We start from the raw sequence: 24228 nt of genomic DNA on the forward strand, positions 1-24228 counted from the left end.
GCTCCGTGGGGTTTTCTTAGTTGAGATGCTCAGATGTGGCTTCCTGTCATCACCTGATTACTTTGAATGCTAAAATGATCTTGTTACCTTTGGTATTATTGTCTTAAACTTAAGAAGAGAACAGGCATAGGTTTTGATGTTACTCCTGTGTACTGCCTGTTGTGCAGTGAGCACAGTGATGATCAAAACATTACATGGTACCTCATAGTAAACCTCAGAAGAAAGCGTCTTGTTTGTCTCATGGGGTGCTTCTTCTGCCTTTCCAGTCTTCTCTCCATCTCTAGGGACATATTGATTCAATTAGCAAGGCAGTCATACTCTTATTGACACACAGGTCTTTCAAAGATTAAATCAAGACATCAAGACCTAGTGATACCAATCCATGTCAGTAAACAGGAGACTTGTGGAATCATGTGATGCCCTGACTGGTGGTGGTCAGTATAAACTTTTCAGAGCAGAGACTTGTGCCTTCAGTGTCTGAGCATCCTGTTTCTATTACCTAAAAAAACAAATGATGATAATTTCTTTTGTCCATTTTTATCTTTGTCTCACTTGACCATGTAGTAGCAACAGAGTTGATATTAATAGAGTATCCTTCCTCTTCCCTGTTTCCAATGACATTAGACATATCTTGTGCTTGCAGGTACTGCAATCAAAATTGTCAAAACAAATAGACCAGGAAACAAAACTTTAGATGTTTTTCCAAATCTCTTAATTCACCAGCCCCTAAAAATGGCCCTGCCATGCTTTCCTGCCATTTCCCAATTCCTTGCAAAGGGAAACATTAAAACAGCCATATGGTAGATGCATTCAGTTGGAGGGCTCACGGTCAGCTTCTTATCTGATGGAACTACAAAGTTCAACATACAAAATAGTGTCATTCATTGTTTATCCTCAAAATTTCAGCAGAAATGTGTTAAACAGTGCTCAGCAGGATCGCTGTAGCCTACCTCTTTGAAAGCAGCTGGTGATTTGGGGTACTCAGGTTCTGGAGTATATGTTAAAATGGCTCGAAGAGCATAATGGTTTTCTGATTTGTTTCGATTTTGGGTTGTTGTTTTATGTTAGAAATCAAGACTTAAAGAATCAGACCCTTCACTTTAGGCTTCTGGATAAATTGAAGTATGAAAAAATGTTTTCCTGTACATTTTTTTTTACTTTTAAAAGAACTGTACTTTCTTCCCTTGTCTTCCCATTTTCTTTCTATGATAGTCCTTAGTAACACTTTGAGGTACTTCTGTGTTTTCTTCTGCATTTTTCTGACTGCCTCTTTCTTTCTTTTTTTCCATCTACAGTCTGAGCACTACAGGTTGCCCAAAGCAGTTGTCCTGTCTATATCATGAACGGTTTTCAAAATGTTGGTAAGCCCTAACTAGTGATTAATAGCATACATACAGACCTAGGACATCCCAAACTTTGACCTAATGAGAGACCTGGCCTGCCAAATCTTTTGCAGTACACATCCCCTTGTAATTCACAGCCCACTTCTCTCATATTAATCCCAGGATAACATTAAACTGCCAGTAAGTTATAGCCTTCAAAGGTTGACATTCCTTGAAAAAATGACTGGGTGTAACATCAGTGATGAACTTACCGTAACTAACCAGATGTAACCAAGGTGTGTTTAAAGAGAGTGTTTTAAATCCCACCTCATGGACATTTTCCTAGCACCTAATATAGGCAAGATAGAAAGAATTCTGGTCCTTTCAGAGTATTGACACAAACAATTGTGCCTTCTACTTGCATCTGTAGTTAGGACTGTAGTTAGGACTGTACTTCTTAATAGATTTTAGTGTTACTGTAAGGCACTAAGCTAAGCTCTCTGCAAACCATAGTCTCCTTCCTCTTGTCCTTAACACTGTCAAACACAAGCAGTGGTTGACACAAGCTGTTCTACTGGTTTATCATTATATTTCAGCTTTCATCTGGAGACTCCATATCCAATCAATCAGCATGGAAGCTCAGACTCCCATTTAGTCCTTTGCTGAATTTCTAAAGTTGTTGTGAAGGTCATTGGTGATGTAGCTCCTGCAGTATGTAGTGAAAATGGTAAGTTGGCAAATTAATTTTGCATCAAACTGTAAACAACTGTCTGATGGTTATAACATTCAGCTACTACTGATCTGTGCTGGATGTAAACCAGTGACCTTAAGGTGAAACATTTCTCCTAGAGTTAGTTGGTTTCTTGACTTAGTCCAAACTAATGACCCTAGAGCTAGCTGGTTTCTTAACTTAGTCCAAACTAATGACCCAGCAGTGAAAACTGTATTTCACTCCATGGCCAAAGACTGAGTTAGAAACTCTGAGTAACCACAGTTGATGGACCACAGTTTTTTGAGCTTTAATGCACTTGGGCAGAAAGTGCTTGGAGAAATTGCAACAATAACCTGACAGATAGACCTGATTCTCTGACCATCTCTTTCTGACCATCTCTTTCTGACCATTTCCACCAGCAGGTTCCCTGTGGTTCTAGACTTAAGGGCCTGTGTATGATACCTATATATATTTATGTACACAGGTGTGTTTATACCAAGCTATTTTGATACTTATATTAGTTTATTTCCTTATTAGTGAAGAATGAATGTATATGCAAATGAAGGCTTTTACTCTCTGTCCAGACTGTTCTCCCAGCAGGTTTACTGATAGGATAATCCAGTATCCGTGAAGTTAGTCAGTGACAATTCTGGGGAACCTACTTCTGGCCTCAGAATAAGTCTTGGAGGAGACAGGTCACTGATAAGAAAGTATCATGCTGTTTACACTCACATGCTTGTGCAACCAACATTGCAAAAGGTAACAAATAAAAGATAATGTAACATAGTTTTTAAAGTTTTACCTTTGGCCTTTGGGCTTTACAGATAAATATCTGATGGACCATCGGTGGACCGGGTAAGTCCATTTGTTATGTGCCTTTTGACTGTATTTTCGTTTTCAAGATACAATCTGTTGCCATAAAATACAAGTTCTAATATATACTGAAGACAACTATAAATGCTTGTGACTAAAAACAGTTAATAAAGTGGGTGTCCATATTACCCCAGATGTCCAAATTATTTGAAATATTAGTGCATACAAGAATGCTGGGATGCTAGAATGAAGGGGCACTTTCCTTCTAAATACCAGCAGCTACTAGTAACTTTTTTGAAGACTAATTTTCATTTGTGAATTTAATTCTGTGGAATGGTACCAGATCCATTCTATCAATGTGATTGAAGGTTTCCCATCAATTTCCAAGATGGACAGCAGGACTGAAGGCTTTCCCCCTTTTGACTTACAGCATACTTGCATGCAACTTTTATGGGACATGTTCATGGCTTAATGGGTTATTCCATTTCTCTTCTTCTCTGGTTTTTAGCTCCTTTTTAAAGATTAGCCAACATTCTGTGTAGTTCTACCATAGCCAAATAAAGGCAATGTAAATCAGAGGAAAGAATGGAAGTTTGCGCATACAGCATAAGCAACAGCCTTAAAAACCATGATAAAGAGATTATCCTGGGGTTGAAAAATAGTTGAAACTTTCTCAACAGAAGCTGTCTTTCTAATCAGCTCTGGCAAAGAGCCTCTCAGTGGGATCCTGATATGCTTTATCAGGATTGCCAAGTAGAAGGGGGAAATTCTGTTTATTACTGTACCCAGGACTGGTAAGCTTCTTCTGGAATTTGTATTCAGTTCTGATTCTCGGAGTCTGAGGAGAATATAAAGATACGAGGGGAGACCACAAAAAGCAGTCCATGTTGTAGAAAGTCTTTTCCATATAAGGCTTTAAGAGTCTGGTGACAATGTGAGATTACAGAGGTATTTATGCTTGGAATTGCTATTTGGCAGTTCAGTCTTCTCAGTTGTGTGGGCAAATGTGTCAGAGTGTGCAGTGACTGGAAGAAGTGGTAAACTTCAGCCTTAGAAAGATATAGCTTCCTAGCAGTATGGGTGACAACTTTGGAGCAGCTCACCTGTGAAGCTGATAAGGTAGTTATTCATATATTTAAGACCACATGGAACATCTGTATAGAAACACGCTTTAACCCAGCTTCTTGGGGTGTAGGCTAGAGTAGATGCTAGAAGAAAACTCTACTGGCTGTGTGTGCTGCCATGATTTTACTGTAATGGAAAATGAGACTTGAAAATGAAGGGCCAGCTAAATGCAGTCCATTCGGTATGTTTTATAGATGAAGGCATAAAACTTTTTTTGCAGTGTAATCATTGGGTTTCTAAACAGCCTTGTCCAGAACCTGGCAAAGAACCTGTGGAAGAAATTAAGATCTGAAGTCATCCTAAGGCATGAAAAAAGTGCATACTTACAACTCTGCGCTTCACTAACAATACTTATATGAGTTTTTCTATAAGTTTTCATGGAGAACTCTTTCCCTTTTTTAGGCATTATGCCTAAGGAATAACTTATTCCTGTTCACTCATAGCACGTTAGTTTCTGCATGCAGTAACATGTAAGCCTTGTTTATCTGTGCTTTCTTCTGAAACATGCCCTCACAGAACTTGTGGGTTTTGAGAATGGATGAATGGGTGCAAATTACAGTTTCTGAATATATAAAGCAGAATTCTTGTACACATAGTTCTTGTGGAAGAGCTTACCTTTCTTTTTTTACTGACTCTACAGGCAGAAGTTTTCATAGCCTCTCACTGGATACAGCTTTTCCTGGCCACATGCTGCTCAGTTCTTTGCGTTTGTAGTGGAGATCAAAAGCATAGAAAGCTCCTTTGAGCTGTGGCCAGTAATATTTACAAAAAAACCCCATTCACTGAGACACTGGATGGCTCAGGAACCCCTGTGTGTTTGCCAGTGTGCTGGATGCAGAGGGTTCAGATGGAAACTACAGGTCAGATTTGGAAGATGTGGGGTAAGGTGTGACTGCTGCACTGTTCTTAGCAATTTGAATTGATTGCTGTCAGTGTCATCATAAAAGTTTTTCACTTGTGATCTATAGACATAAAAAATATGTTCAAAATAATACCTGCCTCTAACTGAGTGGGATTTCTGAATTGTACTGCGGGCCATCAGTGACTTGCGCAGCAATAAGTAAATGTGTTTATCTTTGCTCTCTGGTTCTGTATAGTTTGGCAGACTTAGATCATTGGTGTGAAAAGCACTGATCCAGTACAGAACGAGCTCCTGATTAGCCGCTTACATAAAGTGGGATTTTGTTCTTTTCTGGTTATGTGACTATCAATGAGTTATAAAAAGTCACCTTTTTTGAGGACTGAGTTCAGTTATCTTTTAAGCAGAGGCATAGTTCAAATAAAATAAACCTTTGAAACAGTGATGATGTCCAAAAATCTTTAAATGCTGACACTATAAATTGACTACATGTAACTGCTTTGCTAAATCCTAGTGAAGGGGAAAAGCTGAGAAGAGAAGAAACTAATATTTAAGTTACTTGATCCTCGGGAAGTGCTCAGATACGTGAGCAAAGCATCTTAAGCCTCATAAATTTATGCATTTATTTTCAAACTTGGGAGTTTGACAATGTAACTGTGTGGAGGACTCTGGCACACAGAGGTGGTGTTCCAAACAACAGAACAGCATGTTCAGTGATCAGGGGAAACTAGTCCTGTAGAGAAGTGAAACCAGAAGGTCTGTACTACTGACTGACTGACTGAAGAGATCTAGCAGAACGCATCTGTCAGCATCACGTTACATATCACAGAACCATGTTAAAATACGTCAGTAAACATTTTGTGAATAATGAGCATGTCCCAACATCTCCTATCAGTCTCAAGAGCCTGATCAGTTACAGGAGGAGGAGGACAAAGAATGCATGGTCTGGGTTTCCCTATCAGATTTTTCTCCTTAGCAGAAATGGTGGTCACTGTAAATAGCTTGACAATAAGAATAGTGATGATGAAAATGGCTGCTGTAGCCATGGCTCTTGAAATATTTGCCAATGTGTGAGTCCCCAGTGCCCTAGTATTGTCAACTTGCAGCCTAGAACCATCAGGACTGGGCTGGCAGCCTGGAAGGTGATCCTCAGAGGGAAGAAAAAGGAATTAGTCTTTAACACAGTAAAGTAACATCCAGCTTCTAATGGACATGGATTAGATGAAGACATGTTGATGACAGGAATGGTGGTCTGTGGAAATGCCTGTTGGGCCAAGCTCTCTCAGTGGGCTACAGAGTAACTACACCATAAACTGGTAAAGAGGTGGCAGCAACTGAGACAGTATGTACTCAAAAAAAAGTAGGTTCACAGCTTATTAAGATTAAGAGCTTTAGGACTAGAGGAAGCCCTTCTAGTCAAAGAACATAGCCCAAATGCACAAACCTCTTTGAGAACAGGTAAACTCTGGTTTACACCTACAGATGAACGTGCTGTGATACATTTCACAAATTGGCATATTCCTTGAAGTCCCCATTTAGGAATTGGCTCTGGTTATTTGAAAGTAAAACATTAAGTTGGTTTCTGGATCAAGACGTTTGATAGAATTTGGAGTAGTCTGGTAGAAATATGTGTGTTCTCCATATTATGTCATGTTAGGACAAGGAATGTTTTTACCACGGAACCATTTAAAGCAACAGGAATGAGCCTTGGATCCTGCCTTACCAGCTGAAGAAGTACTCAGGATCTCACTTGGCAATCCATGACTCATATAAAAACTTTTGCTAAGACTGTTTACAGAAGTGAAATTTTTTCAAATGAAGTACTAAATCAAAAGATGGCAAGCATAAACCACAGCAGAGACCCTCTGGATTTGTCTTTCCTTTGGGTGACCAAATTTGATGTGTTTTGGAGTAATGAGATGAGCATAAAGGAAGCTACTAAAACTTTTGAAACTGCTTCATCCAGTTCACCCTGAGAAAGTACAGCTTATGTCTCTGCACAAGTGTTTATACATTCTGACTTGTGTAAGAACTTCTGCTTGAGTATTTTTTTAATTTCTGAATCAAAATTAAGTACCAGCTACAATGCTGTAACCTTTAAAATGTTCTGTGAATGAAGATGTCTCCTTTAAGGAGGCATGTTTCTTATTCATCAAGCCTTATATTATTTTGGGTTGTTTCTTTTTTCCCAATAAGTACCTCATAATAAAAAACAGATCAAGCCTACATAGTAAGAGGAACTGAAGGATCGCAAATGAGAAGAGATGAAGGAATTCTCTGTCCACTCGAGAGGAACTGGGTACTTCTTTCTCAACACTTCTTTTCCAACATCTCCAAGCCCTGCGATGTTTGGAAATGGAATTCAGATTAAAAGTGGCCTTCCTTTGTGATTTTTGTGCATTCAGAAAGAGGTTATCTGTCCTGCAAATGACATGTTCTTGCTACATCTGGCAAGAAGGCAGGAGAGCCAGCAAACAGAGGCTGTCGCTTGTGTCTTACTGTGAATTAACATCTCATTTTTCAATTGGTTTCCTGTTATCTGTCAGAACTCTCTTGTGCAACTTCAGTTCCTCCAGAAATAACTGTCTCTCCTGAGTATCTCATGGTGAAGTGGTGGTTTCAACTTCCTTTTGACTGAGTTCCAACTTGAAGGATAATGGATCTTTCTGTTCTCTTTGGTTGCTGCACTCCGTGCTCATCTTCATAATTATTACTGAAATTGCAGAAAGTGAATTTCTTTTCCAGTGCATGCAATAGTCTCCTCAGTGTCTGTAAAGATAGTTTAAAATGTTCAGTTACTAGCCTGACTGTGTTACAAATTGCGTTCATTGCAAGTGCTATTATTATTTCACCTTTGGTCATACCTGATCATGTATAAACAATTCCATGTAGAAATGCACCATCATCCTTGTCCTGAGGAATCTTTTAAGGAAGTCAAGGAGGCGAAGTTGTAGAGGACAAAGCCATGCACCACAGAATGCTATATTAATATAGTTTCAGAGAACATGCTTAATAGAGATAGTTTCTCCAAATGCGATTTTTTTTTTGTTGTTCTGGGCCATTGAAGAATTAGAAAAAAGGAAGAAGGAAATTACTTAGTAAAGTTAAAGGAAACTCTCAGTTTACATTTGTAAAGCCTTTTACTTAGCTACTTTGGCTGGTCTAAAAACATTTTAAATTACATTTCCATACTTGCTCAAGCTAGGCTTCTTCAAAAGACAGGAGTATCAAATTCTAATTGTGCAGTTATCTTTCGGAATACATGTTCTTCAGGAGATGGGTGTCTGAACCAGCTGTGACTTTCACATTCCATTAACCTCTCCTAAATAAACACAAAGCTGTTTTAGTATATAATAGAAGAGATAGATACGTATGTGCCTGTGCGTATGTGTATGCATGTAGATTAATTGATAACCACTCAGAAGTCTTTTGCAATTGATCTTTTGGGGCTCTTGGGGCAACTTGGGTGAATGATCATTCCTTTTATGTTTTTCTTCAGAGTTGTTATGCATATTCTGAAGGATATGAGGGCAGTGTATCATTTACTTTATTGTATGAGGAGGAACTTTTAAAAGAGAAATAATATTAGAGGATAGATCAATCCAATAAACCTTCTAAAGGAACACTCTAATATGATTAAGTCTGTTTTTACTAGCCTGTGTAGTATCAGAACTAATGACAAAGCTACTATTACATAAGCACACAACTGTTTGAGTAAGACATATAAAGCTGCATGCCATCCAAACCTTTATCACTGTAACAGAATTAATCCTTTGTACATGCAGGCTACTCTTTTGCTCTGTTGGATTGTAAATGTTGCTAATGATAGCACTGCTGCCACCTTACAGTGCATAACTCTTGCATACAAATGTTAACTTGTATAAGCACCCCTCTCTTCTTCCCAGATTTGCCATTTTCATCTTTTTTTTCTCCCTGCTTTTTGTTTAATTTTGTATCCTTAAATGTGTTTACTACAGAGAGTATTTATAAATATGGATTTTTTTCTATTTAAACACAATAGTCTGAAAACGTAGGCCTCATCTGATGAAAAGCATTTTTGTTCTCTACTAGTGTAACAGATTCCGTGTGTCCAATCACAAAAAACACCGCATCATCTTCAAATAGATAATTAATCTCTGATTTTAGGGTGCTGATTCAGCACTGAATGTTAGCAATGTTTAAAAACACTGTCTTTGCAGAAAAGACAAACCCACAAAAGCAACTAATCTTTAGGGGTCTAAACTTCAGTTTTGAAGTAAGTCAGTACCGTGTTGTGCAAAATGACTGGAAGTTTTCTGTTGAATGTAGATCTGGTATTGTATTTTTATGAAAGGTGATGAGGTCAGACCTTCAAATAATAATGGTTGCAATATAATGTCTTCATAAGTATTTTTGTCAGAGGACTAATAAGTAAGAGGGTAAAAATATTGCATTCAAAAATACAGGTTTTTCTAGTGGTAGCATTGGATTTCTCTCAGTAAAGCACTTTTCTTTCTGACTCTGCTTGTCATCAGATGCAAAATCAGGGCTGATATTACATTAATCCTGAGAAAGAAAAAAACCAAAGAATCTTCCATATTGGAGTTATTACACATTATCTATTCCTTTTTTTCCTCACAGTTTAAGAATTTCAAATTAGCTAATAAATTGGTCAAAGTTCTAGAGTCCATCTTCTGAAAATGTAAAGGATAATTTAAAATGCTCACAGTCACATGCTGGTAATGACTCTGGTCCTATTTACGATTTACCCATCATAACAAATTGTAGATTCTGCATCCCAGCCAGAGTTGTGCAAGGGGAAAAATGAGACTTAAGCCCATTAAGGTCTCAAAAAGTTAAAAAGTGACTTTTTTAACAGACATGATCTTCTGAGCACAAAGGGCAGAAATGTCAGCAGAAAAGAACATATATATATTGTGAACTGGAAAGAAATGGGTGTCTTTGAAATTTAATCCCTTGCTTTGCCCTAAATCTGTAGTTTTTAGCTTCCACCACGTGTTTACATTGAAAATCTCTCTTTGTGCATATAGAGTTTGTTCTCTTATGAAATTACATCTCAGGGGAAGGATAATTTAAAGTCATTTCCATTTGTTATGTCTATGCTGAACTAGGCTATTAGGAGCTGTTAATGCTGGATAAAATCAAACCCTACAACTGCCTTCATCTGTGGATTACAGAATCTGTCCAACAAATTGCATGCTGATACTAACAGAATAAGGAACTATGGGCAGTTTCATATAGTAGCCAGCACTGGCATCATTTTATAATGTAGCAAACATCAGTGTTGTGCTAATGATCACTGACGTACATCTGACTTCACTTTAGGAAGGCTGAGTTCTTGAAGTTTAAGATGATAGCCAATGTAATTTTAGGTTTCTAGGTTAGGAACTCTTGCTGGACAGAGCAAGAAAACATGGGGTTTGGGTTTTGTAATTCTAGACATAACCTCAACTTATTTTGCATAATTATAGCCCTAAGCAGGGGACAAGTTGTACACTATGCTTGAGGAGTAGCCACAGTTAACACTGAAAGCTGGAGGTATGTCACTAAGCTGAAGTTTTTCTTGCTTTCTATGCTTTGTCAGGAGAATGATCGGTTATGGAGCAGATCATCCTAGGTGCAATCACACAGCATCTACAGGATCGACAAGGGATCAGACCCAGCCAGCACGGGTTTAGGAAGGGCAGGTCCTGTCTGACCAACCTGATCTCCTTTTGTGATCAGGTGACGTGCTTGGTGGATGAGGGGGAGGCTGTGGATGTGTCTACCTGGACTTCATCAAAGCCTTTGACACCATCTCCCAGAACATACTCCTGAAAAAGCTGGCAGCCCACGGCTTGGACAGGGGCACTCTGTGCTGGGTTAGGAACTGGCTGGAGGGCCGGGCCCAGAGAGTGCTGGTGAATGGGGCTGCATCCAGTTGGTGGCCGGTCATCAGTGGTGTCCCCCAAGGATCAGTGTTGGGCCCAGTCCCGTTTAATATCTTTTATCGATGATTTAGATGAGGGGATTGAGTCCACCATCAGCAAATTTGCAGATGACACTAAGCTGGGGGGGAGTGTCGATCAGCTGGAAGGCAGGAGGGCTCGGCAAAGGGACCTGGACAGACTGGAGAGTTGGGCTGATTCCAATGGGATGAGGTTCAACAAGGCCAAGTGCCGGGTCTTGCACTTTGGTCACAACAACCCCCTGCAGTGCCACAGGCTGGGGACAGAGTGGCTGGAGAGCAGCCAGACAGAGAGGGACCTGGGAGTTTGGATTGACAGGAAGCTGAACATGAGCCAGCAGTGTGCCCAGGTGGCCAAGAAAGCCGATGGCATCCTGGCCTGGATCAGGAACAGTGTGGCCAGCAGGACCAGGGAAGTGATTCTTCCCCTGTACTCAGCACTGATGAGGCCACACCTGGAGTACTGTGTCAAGTTCTGGGCCCCTCAGTTCAGGAATGACATTGAGGTGCTGGAGCTGGTCCAGAGAAGAGCAACAAGGCTGGTGAAGGGACTTGAATACAAGTCCTATGAGGAGATGCTGAGAGAGCTGGAGTTGTTTAGTCTGGAGAAGGCTCAGGGGAGACCTCATCACTCTCTACAACTACCTGAAAGGAGGTTGTAGCCAGGTGGGGATTGGTCTCTTCTCCCAGGCAACTATCAGTGAGGCAGGAGGGCATGGTCTTAAGCTGTGCCAGGGGCGGTTTAGGTTAGATATTAGGAAGAAATTCTTTACGGAGAGGGTAATTGGAGCATTGGAATGGGCTGCCCAGGGAGGTGGTGCATTCTCTGTCCCTGGAGGTTTTTAAGGTGAGACTGGATGTTGCACTTAGTGCCATAGTCTGGTAACCACAGTGGTAGTGGATCAAGGTTGGACTTGATGATCTCAGAGGTCCTTTCCAACCCGGCTGATTTTATGATTCTATGTACCAGTGAAACCTTGGCTTATTTTAGCTATGAATTACCATTTCTTCATTGCTTCAGATAATAGCTTAATGAATGGTATGTCTGGGAGCCAAGAATCAACCCATTCATCTTTATCTGCTCCTCACTCACTCTCTGACCAACAGTTTTTGCTTATTATGAATAATCAGGACTAGAAGAAATGAGCTATTCTTCACAGTGGTTAATAATTATTGATATTTTATGAGCTTGCACTGTTTTTAAGATGCTCCAGTTCTAACTTATCCAGAGGTCAGAAGTCGCTTGCCTCATTCACAGAGATGACCTTGGAGTTGAGCATGTAAAATCTGGTCCTGTATCCTGTATGGGAAATACAATAGGGAGGAAGAAGGAGAGGATTATGCACACGAAAGGTTTTGTGTACCTGACAAGGCTTTTTTTGTCAGAGTGAGGAGGAAAAAGAAACCTACTGATTTCCAATCAGAGCTCAGTCAGTGATTACCAATGATAATGGGGAACTGTTTTTTGTCTGCCAGATATGGCCCTTGATTCTTCAGTAAATGCTGATTTTTAGTACACATTGGTTATGTTGTTTGCTGTGGGGTACCCTTTCACCTTGGAGCACTCTGTCACAGACTTCACCTTAAGGTCCATAGGAGAAACAGGGAGCTGCTCACAATGTCAGTGTGGCTCCAGTGGGGCAGCTGCAGGGTTTCACAGTGAACAAATGTATAAAGAGGACTAGGAAGCATAAGTTCAGGTACTTCTCTAGCTGTCAGCACCAAGCATTTGATGAGGTAAAGAAGTGCCTGATGTCACGTATGTCTCATGTATCAGAAGAAGGATGGTTCTAGTTGGGAACTGTGATCATGAGCCTGTTTCCTCAGCTGCTCAGTGGGAAAAAACACTTGCGCTGTGAAGGTATTTATCTAGCCCTTTATGTCATGAGGCAGAAACTTTTCATTAAAATATCTGTAAATTCTCCTAAGACCTGTACTTCGTATTCAATCTGTGCTTTAATCCTTCTGATTTTGAGTATATCCTTTCAATAGCATTCAGAGGAGGGCTAACTTTGTAATTCTTGAATTTACATCTTAGTAATTTTGAAAGCATAACTTAACATTCAAACAGGAAGATATTTGTTTCTGTGTTGTTTTATTAAGCAATTTTCTTTTGGTTAACTTCTTTTACTTTTATAATTACAGAATGATTAAATTTACCTCATATTGTTTTGAATTTCTTCCTTTTTTGAGGGTAAAAGCAATTTTGACAGTAAATTTCAGTGTTGAATAATGGGCCTGGTCAGGAGGAGTTATCACGCATTCCTCATACTACATCAGTAAGAGTTGCAATATTCACTTCAACAGAAGTGGAGTTATTTTAATTTTCTAAGGTATATATTGAGCCTTTATGAGTTGGATTACACAAAATATAGAAATCAGTGTCAACTGCTATGTTTTCCTGTAAAGAATTGAAAAACTCAGGGTAGGCAGATATTTAAAGTTAAATATTAAGTTGCATATGAAGTTCAGCTGGAAAGGAATGTTTCGGCCAATTACCTTACTCATTAGTGCTCATTTATAAGTTTTGAAAATAATTACATATTCAACTCCTTGAAAGTGTCTTTTTAGAAAACAAAATTACAGATATATAAAGAATGCTCTGTTCTTACATTCTTTTCTTTAGAGTTATTGTTTTCATTTGTTGTTTTTTTAATCAATCCAATACAAATAGTGTGGTATGTCTGTATAAACTTACACATTTAGATTCTGGCATTCCTCCATGTAATAAACTGCATTTGCCTGGGAAGGATAACCTGGATTATGAAACCCAGGGACTGCTTTTCGTATAAGGGTGCTGTGTGCAATTTTGAACTTGTGTCCAATGCAAAAGTTAATGAAGAGGGAATTAATCTTCCCTCATGCTCACTTGATAGAGATCACAGACTTCAGGTTTTGAGGCGATAGAATAAAAAAGATCTTTCCTGACAGTGGCCATAAGACTTAACTTATTTTATTCTCTAGAGACCCAGAACTCATTTGCAGCTTCCCCTCATTTTAACTCAGGACACTTCAGTTTCCTGTTTAGTTTGTATCTAAATGGATTTTCTTTTATATTGTAGATTGTTGTTTGTATATTTTTTTACTAAGGATTATTATTTTTTCCTTTAACTGCTGTCTTGGGAATTGCCTGAACAGTGATGCTTTATTGAAAAGGATTATGCACTACCTTGGCTAGGAAATCCCAGAGGAAGCAGATACCATATAAAATGAAAACACAGTGTCTCCAGTTTGCCACTTGCTGAGTGTTTTAGCAGTGATCTACTTGAAGTAACCTTGTGGGAAAACAAATTTTTAGTGGTTCTTAATGTCTGCAGCACCACTTGCAATGACAGAACATGGAGAATCTCTGTTCCTGTTATTTGGACAATCATAGTGAATTTTTGAGTCTGGCACCCAGCTGCTCATGTGATACCTTTTTTTTCATTTGTTGGATTGATGTCCTCCATCAGTTTGTAGACCAGCTCAAGTGTGTTTACATTCCTTTTGTGGCCTTCACCAGATTTTTGTTCAGTGAAGCACCTGTGAGACCATCTAAAATTTTTCTGAAGACATAAGTCTTCAAATTTGCCCTGAAATTCCTGATGAAATGAGGAAGACTTCATTGACTAAACTGGCTCATGTTACCTGGCTTAAAGAGAAGAGGTTGTGGTCCTTTCAAGTCAAGTTGACTGTTACTGTGTCACTTCTAGTGGGCTTTTCTAGCGTCTTAGCTGTTTTAAGCTCTGTGTTTCTTTCCTGGAAGAGAAAAAATATCCTGGTAGAATCATATTTTCAGAGATCATGTAGCCATTTCTTATGGAAGCTTTGTGGACAGGAATGGCAAAGATTGCAGTGTATCCTAAGTTTTTCTTTTCACAAAGGAAAGAACTCAGTGAGTGGCTGAGAGGTCTGTGTTTCAAAATACAACTGGTGAGTATGCTGTTGTTAGGCAATGATCAGGAGGAGGAACATCTAAGCAGTTACTTCTCACTGAGATACACTTTTTTGCCTTTCCAAGTCTAGAGCTGCAGCATTTAAACTCACTTGCTTCTCCCTTGATAGCTGATGTACATACCAGTGCAAGAAACAGAAATCTTGGCCAGTATAAGTTTCAGTCTGAATTCTTATGAGGCACACCATTGATGTATCAGTCTTTAAGTCACTTCTAGACAAATGAGAAACTAGTCTTGTCTTGAGACAAACTAACAGTTGCATGCCTTGTAGTTGTCAGCAACAGCTCCTAGCAGGCCAGCAGTAGGGAAAGGTCTAAAGTCAAATATGGAAAGGAGCTCACATGTTCTGATTGACCTCTAAGCAAGTGCTATCACATGGTTGTTCATACTGGAGGAATGTAGTGTACTGCTAGAAAAAATATCATCATCCTCTCTGGATTGCCCAACTTATTTTATAGGAGATCTGAATTGCTATTTTATTGTGTTTCTGAGTATGCAGTGAGAAAAAAAGAAAGAGGACGTAGGCACATGAGACAGAACATGATTTGGAGAGAGAAGAAAGAAGAAAGAAGACTGACTCCCGGGCCCTTTTGAGAGTTTGAAGTTTGCTACTGAGCCCAGTATATTGACCCAGGATGAAAAATGCTGCGAACTGTAAACTTGCGTTTCTCAAAAAGCATGCCTCTCTAGTCAGCTGCATCCACTCTTAGTATTATTGTAAAAGGTCTGTTCTCCAGAGTGATTTGATTCCCACAGCCGTGGGCAAAGGTACCCATGCGTCTCTTGTTTGATTAAAAAGCTGGATGGTTTGCTGGTGACTGTAAACACAAACAGCTGCTTTCTGAAGCCGCATGAAAATGAGAGCCAGATTGGTGCTTCTGCTGCAGGACAGAGTTTTAAACAACTCACTAGCTATTTGGGAATATTTTCTATGGGAAAATAATTGGGGTGATATTAATAAATGCTGAATAAAATGTGTGTGTATTTAGCTTACCTTCACTCTACCCTGATTATTTTTGATGCAAGCTGATCCACCAGTCTTAGAGCTGAAGTAAAGCAACTTAGCTTGTTTCAGGAGACTTTAAAATACAAGTAAAAAGAACTCTACAGAATGAGTCAACACTGCTTATTTTCCATTTTGTAGTGACTTTGTTTGCATTGGTCTGGGGAAAGAGGAAGAGATGGTATTGGGGACTCTGTGCTGGCCTCACTGCATTGAGTTCTCCTTAAATTCTCCTTAGGCTTGTTTTGTTGATTTTTATGATCATGCTTTTCTACCTGCAGAGTACATAAACAGTGTTTAACTGTGCTCAGGGATGTGGTCTCCTGGGTTTCAATGTTTATATTTAATCTAGTTTATTGTTCTTTGGAATTAGTTAATCTGAAGGTTATGGACTGCCTTTCGCATGTCACTGTGTAGCTATTGTGTTTAGCAAATATTGTTTCATAGGTTGTGCAATCATTTTAATTAACTTTGTTATGTGTAGGTGCTTATTGAAATGACTATCAGCAAGATAAATAGAAAACATTACATAATTCTTACCTGAGACTACTAAAACCAAAAGGTTGTGAACAACCCTGTTTACTAGTTCACTACTTTTTCTTCATGTGATTTGTTTTTCATTTCACTCTGAATGGACAGTGAAAACCACTTGTGTAATTATTGTTTGCCAAGAACAGGGAACATGGAAAGCTGTATATAAAGCCAAATTTTATTATAGAGGTTTAACTTCCTATTTCTCAGATGCTGGCTCAGACCTCTGTACCGTGGTTGGGTTCCCAAGCTGTCAAATACAGTCCATGTATTTTATATATGGACATTGTTTACATATGCATACAAGTATTTTCAGAAGTATTCTGAAGTTACAGGACTAGGCATCTGGAGACCTGGCTTCTGTACATGGCTTTACCATCAGCTTCCTGAAGGACTTAGGCAAAGTTTGAAATTGGTTTGGTTTTTTTTTTAACACAATTACATTGAACAGTACATAATCCTGTTCTGGGAAATAACAAATGCCAGTGCAAATCTGTGCTGCATTGTGGATTCTGCTGTCTCCTGATGGATTGTGAGAGTTAGGGCTGTTGAGAGCTCTTCCAGCTTTTTACTTTCCTTGCTACTTGACTCTATGTCCTGGATGCGTTTTACTACTTTTAATCCAAGTTTGGTTGACTTGAATGTGTTTAGCCCTTGACCAGCTATAAGGGCAGTGCTTCCCTCCCCGTCTCCATTTTTCACTTTGCAATGTAACCTGTGGGTTATAACAACCCCAAAGCTGTCATTCTGCTGATTTCCCTTTTATGTGCACTGGGGATAATGCAGCCTTTCTAGAGAGACCACAACACTTGATTCATTGATGTTGTAAGAACTGTCAAAACCTTGTGACAGAAGCGGAAAATTTTGTTGACATTGGAAAGAGAGGTGGCTAGAGCTGTAGTCTGGGTTCCAGCTGCAGGGGTATTTCTATTAACTAAAAAGGGATTCAGAACCTTATACAGAGCTGGTTTTATGAACTTAAAATAATTAAGAACAGTTTTGTTTAGCCCTGGGTATTTCCTGAATGCCTTTGCAAGTCAGACAGTGTAGTGCTGGGCTTAAGAGCCTGGTTTCAGCTTGAGTTGTATTAAACAAAATAGCCAAAGAGAATTTATCATGGAAAAGTATATTAGTGTTTTAAAAAAAATTGTGTTACAATTAATGTTGCTATTCGTAATGCAGCTATATGCATTTTAATTAGAAATATCATATATTTTAGAGTTGTCTAAGAAAAAACCCCAACTTGCAAATTCAGTTATCTCCATGCACTGCCCAAGTGTGTGAGCATCTCCTAAATCTTCAAATACAGAAATCATGATAGTGATAATATTCTCTTCTTCTTCACCATGTAAAGAAGATGGTAATTTCAAAGGTAGTTTACTGCATGAACTTTCTAGTGTTATGGTTAGAGGTTTTGAAAAAATTCAGTGAAAGCTAAGTTGAATGTTGTCTGTAGTTCTGAACATAGTTATATCTCTGCTATTTTCTCTTGGTCCAAGAGATAGTTCTCTCCCTGGTGTAGCCAGGAGCATCCTCTTTAGCTCTGGCAGCCTGGTCTGACTGTAAGCACTGCAGAGAGATGATTATTCCCATAGTGATATCCAAATATCAAGGCAGAAATCTTGAATCAGGTGCTGAGTAGAAAACACAGTTTTTGTGTTGATGAGTTAGGAGAAATTTAGATTCCTGAACCAATGGATTTCCCAAAGATGCTAGACTTCAAGTCTTGGTAGATTTTAGTCTGATCAAAAATACTAGTCTCGTTCTCCAGAGCAGAGTTGAATATAATAGAGGGTGGTCTTCTATTTAGGTGTAAAAGACTAAAGATTGATCAAATGACTGGAAGAAAGGTTATGAGGAGCAAGCAAAAAAAAAAGAGAAGACCAGAAAGGGTAAATGAGGGTGTTTCGTATTCAAAGTAGTATGTGGGGAGTGCATGTGCTTTGCCTACTGTTTAATTCACCTTTGCATCTCCCAGTATCTCTCATAATCACAAACTCAGTAATTGACATGGGATAAGCATTAGCTGTAGATACCTATTGCTTTGTGTGCTACACCTATCCTTTCTGTCCCTTTTCCTCAGTGCTTCATTTACTTATCGTTGGTTTCTCTTTTGTTTGTTCCTGTCTACCCTTCTTCCAAGTGAGGCAGGATTTTTTGTTCCTTATTAATGGTATGAAAAAATACAAATGAAAAGCAGAAGGTCTGAAGCATACCTTCAGCCATTAAGCTTGAGTAACCAGCTGGGCAGCCAGGTGGGAAAATTCCTTGTGCTGGTGGGGAAGGGTGTCTTGCTGTCTCAGCTGAGGTTCCAGTTTTGTTGCTGACTGGGCTGCAGCAGGAGCTGGAGGCACGCAAAACACCTCTGTGCTGTGCACAAGGATGGCATGGTGGGGATGTTGGAAGACTGGAGAGTGAGGATGCTGGCCCTCCCACAGAACCCCCTCCCTCTCCCCCTTCCTTTTCTTTTGCAATTGCACACAGCGCTGTGGCTCGGAGGTCATTTGTTTCCCACAGCTTCACAGACCACTGTAGCAGAAAGGGAGACAATGGTCCCTTACAAGGGGTGATGTGAGGCCTTCTTTCATCTCTAATAAGCCCCTTCATTTGCACTGTGAGGCCTGTTGTGTGTTTGTGTGCATGCACAGTTCCAGTGTGAACCACTCTGCAGCTTCCACTAATATAAAGCATCCAGGTTTTTTGTTTTGTTTTTCAAATGGGCAACTCTTGGCATGTTACAGCCTGAGGTGGGTTTTCTGTTCAGCACAAGCACATCAGGAGACATCCCTTCTTCTTTTCACACAGCTATTAAAATCTAGGGCCCATCTGGTCAACATCAGTTGTCAGAAGGGCTGAACACAGAAAGCAATGAGAGGAGGGGGGCAACTGTCTGTAGCTCCCCTCTGCTGAACACAGACTCTTTCTGTGGCTGTACTTGAGCATGGATACTGACTGAGCATATCAGGAGAGCCCTGTGAGAACAGCCACCCTGTCAGTGCAACAGACTGTCCCATCACAGAATTTGCAAGCAGAGGTGCAGTTGGAAAACATTTTCTTCTCCATTATCTTGCTCTAATGAGTAGAAAAGAAAAGGGAATAAACAGTATAATGAAATTTTAAGGAGCAGGAGTTTGGAGCAGTGGTCCTTCTAGTCTGAGATACCATTTTTCTTGTGTCTTCTGCCTGATCCTTTGAAATTCTACTCTTTGAGCTACACTGAGTCTGGAGAACTTTCTTGCCTACATGAAATAGGAAATTTTTACCTGCCTTCTGTGCAGCAGAGTTTGTGCTCCAAGGCAGGAAACTGGTTCTCCCTTGTTTGAGCCTGTATTCTCAGAGTAGGAAAGTAGATTCATGCTGGTCATAAATTTTTCCTACCCTCTGCCCCCTTTCACAGCCCATGCTTAGCCTAGGCTGCCTCTTTCTACAGTTGATTCAAAGGCCTCATTGTGAGGTCCCATTCTAATTCAGTGTGGGCTTATCTTAGGAAATGGCTTTGGTAGTCCGAGGCTTCTAAGACTTTATGTCTTAGTGTACAGTATTACTTCAGCCACAGGGAAAAAAAGTCCTTTTTCACCTGTCTGTGTGGCTGTTGCTATACTTTGCTACTTAACATAGTGCAGCCTCATGTTTGGCCCTAGCACGCCTGGTTGTAATACTCCTAGAATGAACTTCTGCTTAACCTTGAGAGCTGGCCCCACTTTCCTGATTTTACACAGGTTATCTGTTTCACATACCACAGCCTGGAAAAGACATTAAAGTACAGTAGGAAGCGGTTATGCAAAATAGACTCAGATTTCAGCTATACTGTGCTGCATTTTTTCTCCACAGAACAAGTATTCTTCTACCTGTTGGAAGTGTTATATTGCAACAGACATTTCACTGACTCTGACTGAGTAATTCTGAGCAAAGGTCAAGACCAATTTCTGAAAAACTTGAGATGAAGAAACTGAGTGGTCAATCAGATGATTCCAGGCAATGCAACTGGACATCTAGAGACTTCTTGCCTTTTAGGAACTGGCCAGCTGAGAAGTCAGTACACAAACCCATTTTCCTGCACTATGCAGATGAAAACTCTTCTGAGATTTTCAAATCCATGAGATAGAACAAATGTTAAATTGCCTTCAGAACAATGTTTAGTTGATTTTAGTGGCAACTAGCAGACACTCCACAGTGCTCCAGTGATTTGGTCTGTGAGAGACTGGGAATTTTAGGGAAAAATACAGGTTAAACTTCATTGAAAATGAAGAAATGGACAGTCTTTGGAGAAAGGGTGTCTTCCTGCTGTCTCATAAAAATGAGTGTCCATCATTAGATACCTTCAGACAGGTATGGAACAGTGATAAATAAATGAAGGTAGCATGCAGCATTAAGCATAAATATGTTTGTATGTCTTCAGTTTTGGTAGATGTGAGATGAGAGGTGATGTGAAACATCTGAATGTGGAGGAATGGTGATATCTCCAAGACAAATAACGTTTTTCAGAGTTTTTCAAACATTTATACATACTTTCAGCTTCCTTGGACTTGGTAAGTAAGATGCCACAGTAATGGAATTGTAACTTGTCTGATTTCACTGTGATACCTATAAATGTGTCACTCTTTTTCTACTCAAATGCTGTTGCATAACTTCTTGCAGCAAGTATTGTCTTACGGAATATATTACTTGACTGTTTTATTTGCTTGAGCAGCAGAACACCAAATGCCCTTTTTTTGAGATGATGGAAGTATGGTGGCTTCATTAAGTGATGCTGGCATGAAGTGTATCTAGTTATTTCACTGATTGTGAAATTAATTGAACTGTGAATTAATTAAGCTGCTTATGAACATGAAGCACATACCTCTCTAAGAGAAGTAAAGAGAAGTGGAGAAAAAGGACAATAAATCCCAATTATTCTAAATCCATTGACAGCTGGTGTTGCAGAGCTCAGCTAATAGGGATTTCAAATTGCTATGGCTATACTATCTTTCTTTCAGTGTAAAGACCCAGCAATCTTGTGCACTCTATCTGAGAAGACAGGCTATTGTTTGATTTTAAGGTGAAGTGGAGAAAAGCCTTGAAACTTGAGAATCTCCTGGGAGTATGAAGAGGTATTCCTGAGAATATGAAGAGGTATTTAGTGATGATGTGCTAGAGTTTCCAGTTAATCTCCACAGCCCTGTTAAAGCATAGAAATATCCTTCTAAATGATTCAGAGATGACAAAGAAGGACTACGAAAACCTCTACAGTGGATTTTACAGAAAATGATAAACACAGTGTAATAAAAAACTATTAAAAGTTTTTTAAAAACTAGTGTAGTTCATGGAGTACAGATGCAGTACATAAACGCGTTACTGTCCTTTGCTCTCTGGAGTTTCAAGGAGTCTTGAGAGTCTTGTGGAGTCTTTACCCATTGTACTCAATTAATTTTTGCAATATTGTTATTCTCTCTGAGCTCAATTTTCAGATATTTAAAATACATTGTTTTAATGGCTCTGTAAAGTCTGTTCTGTGGCTTCCTCACCTGACCTGAAGTGCAGTATGCTCGTTACTTTTTGCTGTCCTGTCTTCTTCTCATGATGCTCCAGCTCAAGCTAGTTTACCATTCCGTGCTGTCACAGAGCTCAGCTATCCACCCCACTCCATTTCCTGCCACTATCCCATTTCAGTCTTGGCTCCTCTCTCTAATTTCTTTTTTCTCTTCTCCCTTCCCTTTTTACTGGCATATCTTCTTCCTTAAGCCATCCAAAAATAAAGTGGATGATTGTGCAAAATGCACATTCCTAGGTAGCAACTGGCTGTTAGCTATACCACAGAGAGCAATGAGATGTTCGGAGTGCAAAGTAAATGGTAATCTGAATACTTTAAAAACTGAATTACAAAGGGGAAAAAATGAACTTACTTTTAGTGAGAGGGCTTGAGATATACTTGGGAGAGCAACTTAATCACAAAACAGCAACTTAATTTCTTTTTTCTCTTTATGCATCGGAGTGGCATCTACAGACAAAAAAAATCCTCCAGTTAGTGTGTTTTCCATTTAATCCATCCAACAGTCCCCTTTGATGAGGATATGTTTATTCTGAGCAGGGTGCATGATTCATCACCCTTGGGAGATGAGGTTTGGTGCTGATCTCAGACAATTTATCTCCCCCTGCTCCCTGCCCCCTCATTCCCCCCCTCCCCCTAAACGGGTGGTGTGAAGCAACTTTGTACTAGGAAATTCATCACTGATAAAATCTTTTAAGGGGAACATCCACCACATTATTACTTTCCATGCCATAGAGAACTCGTGCTATTGGATAATGGTGAAATCAATCTATTAGAAGTTAGATTGAACAAAGCAGCAGGCAGAGTAGATGCTGAGAAGTGTTACTTTGGTGTGGAACCTCACTGAAGCTAATAAAAAGTAGTCTTGTCCTGGGTGGGAGTGGGAGAGATGTAAAAGAGGAGAAAAAAAAAAAAGAAGGTACTACTACAAACGCCTGAAAATTCAGAGATCCCTTGAGAATGCAGTTTCTCTACCATCCTGGAGCAGGTGGGATTTACAAGTCCCACACATGTACGTTTGATGTGATTTTAATCAATTAAATGAGGCATATAAAAAGAATGAGTAGTCAAGTCATTAACATTCTTGTCTGTTGTCCAGCACTGTCCAGTATGAAAGGGAAATAGTTATAGCTGAGTTGATAAATATTTATTTTAGTGATACGTATTTCAGAAGTTTGCTCAAATGGCGAACACGTGTATCCCAAGCAACGCATTCTTCTGAGCCAATGCTGAAATGGTGCATGTCCTTCACAGTGAGCCACTGCTGCTAGATACGTCAGCTTTAACATGGAAAGCAGAACTGAGATACAAAAACCTTTAAAATCATTTAAGAACTCATGCTAGCAAAAGAAAAGTAGCATGTTAATTCCATTAATATGGCAAAACTCCCTTATGAGTAATAACCAAGACTGTGCAATGTGATTGTCAGAAAACCCAAAAGGTACACAAAATTTCTGTGTGTGTTAGAATTCATTGCAAACTCAGTTAATCTGAGTGTACTTAGAGCAGCCTCTGATTTTATGGCTTTATTTAGTAGTGATTCTATTTGGATGAAACTGTATTTTTCAAAAGAACTTCGGTTTAGGTTTTCCAGGATATTTTTGAATCTGTAACTTTAAAAGATAAATCCAGAAACAGCATCAATGTAGTGCAAGTGTCTGCCTTGAAGTTACACACTTCATAAAAAAAAAGAAAAAAACTCTAACCCCCCCAGAAGCTCCAAACCAAGCTTTTGACTGTTGTAACAGATGTCTAATAATCACTCTATATTGTTGAAAATGTCTTGCTATAACAAAGTTTTTGCTGATTTTTAGGATAGGTACTCAATGTAATAAGTCACTCTTGGGACAGAATTCGCTGCATTGTTCTGCATATATTTATATTCTGTGTTTTTTCTGCCTGGTAGATATGAGTTGTTAAATACAGTTTGATTCACTTCTTACCCCAAGCTGCTAAACAGTACAGCTGTAGAGCTGCTAAGCATGTATTGTGTTACGGCCTCAAGTACAGCAATCAAAAGAAGTGAATTGTGTACTACAGAGAATGTGTAAAGGAACTTTATGGAGGGACTGTTCCAGCATTTATGATCAGTTTTGCTTTATGTTCATAATTCTTTTTCTCAAATAAAGTTTGAGTCAGAGTACATAAAATCTAAAATATTTATTTATCTGCTTACAGATGAGATTAAAGATGGAGCTGTGAAAGACATTGATTTGAAAAAAATCATAACATTTAAAGCAGTAAAACATTAACACAGTTACAGAGAAACATAGTTATTAGCCAGTTGTTTTTAGAATGTATTTACTAAGATTCAAGAACACTGATGGAAATACCAGAGCTATGTTGTGAGAGCAAACAAGCTTTGATATTTTCCATTGATGTATCTCATTTATGTATATGGTTTCAAAGCTAACACCAAATTTAGGATGGAAAGGAACTGGATTCTTCCATTCT

At 39.2% G+C, this 24228-nt stretch overlaps 1 protein-coding gene across 12 annotated transcripts in view; it reads left to right on the forward strand.

Annotated features, from left to right (window-relative positions):
• The window catches only part of RAD51B (RAD51 paralog B), a 427893-nt gene that overhangs the window by 184738 nt on the left and 218927 nt on the right, over nt 1-24228 (forward strand). The window contains exon 10 of one of the 12 annotated variants that reach the window (XM_027642192.1): nt 15213-15365. The exons of the other annotated variants lie outside the window; for them this stretch is intronic. Within the exon in view, the coding sequence (XP_027497993.1) occupies nt 15213-15307 (95 nt within the window). The 3' untranslated portion in view covers nt 15308-15365. Of the gene's footprint in view, nt 1-15212; nt 15366-24228 lie in introns of those variants that run through there. 12 annotated transcript variants of the gene reach the window in all.

This window comes from Corapipo altera, unplaced genomic scaffold (assembly GCF_003945725.1).
Source record: "Corapipo altera isolate COAL_440 unplaced genomic scaffold, ASM394572v1 23b, whole genome shotgun sequence".
NCBI lineage: Eukaryota > Metazoa > Chordata > Aves > Passeriformes > Pipridae > Corapipo > Corapipo altera.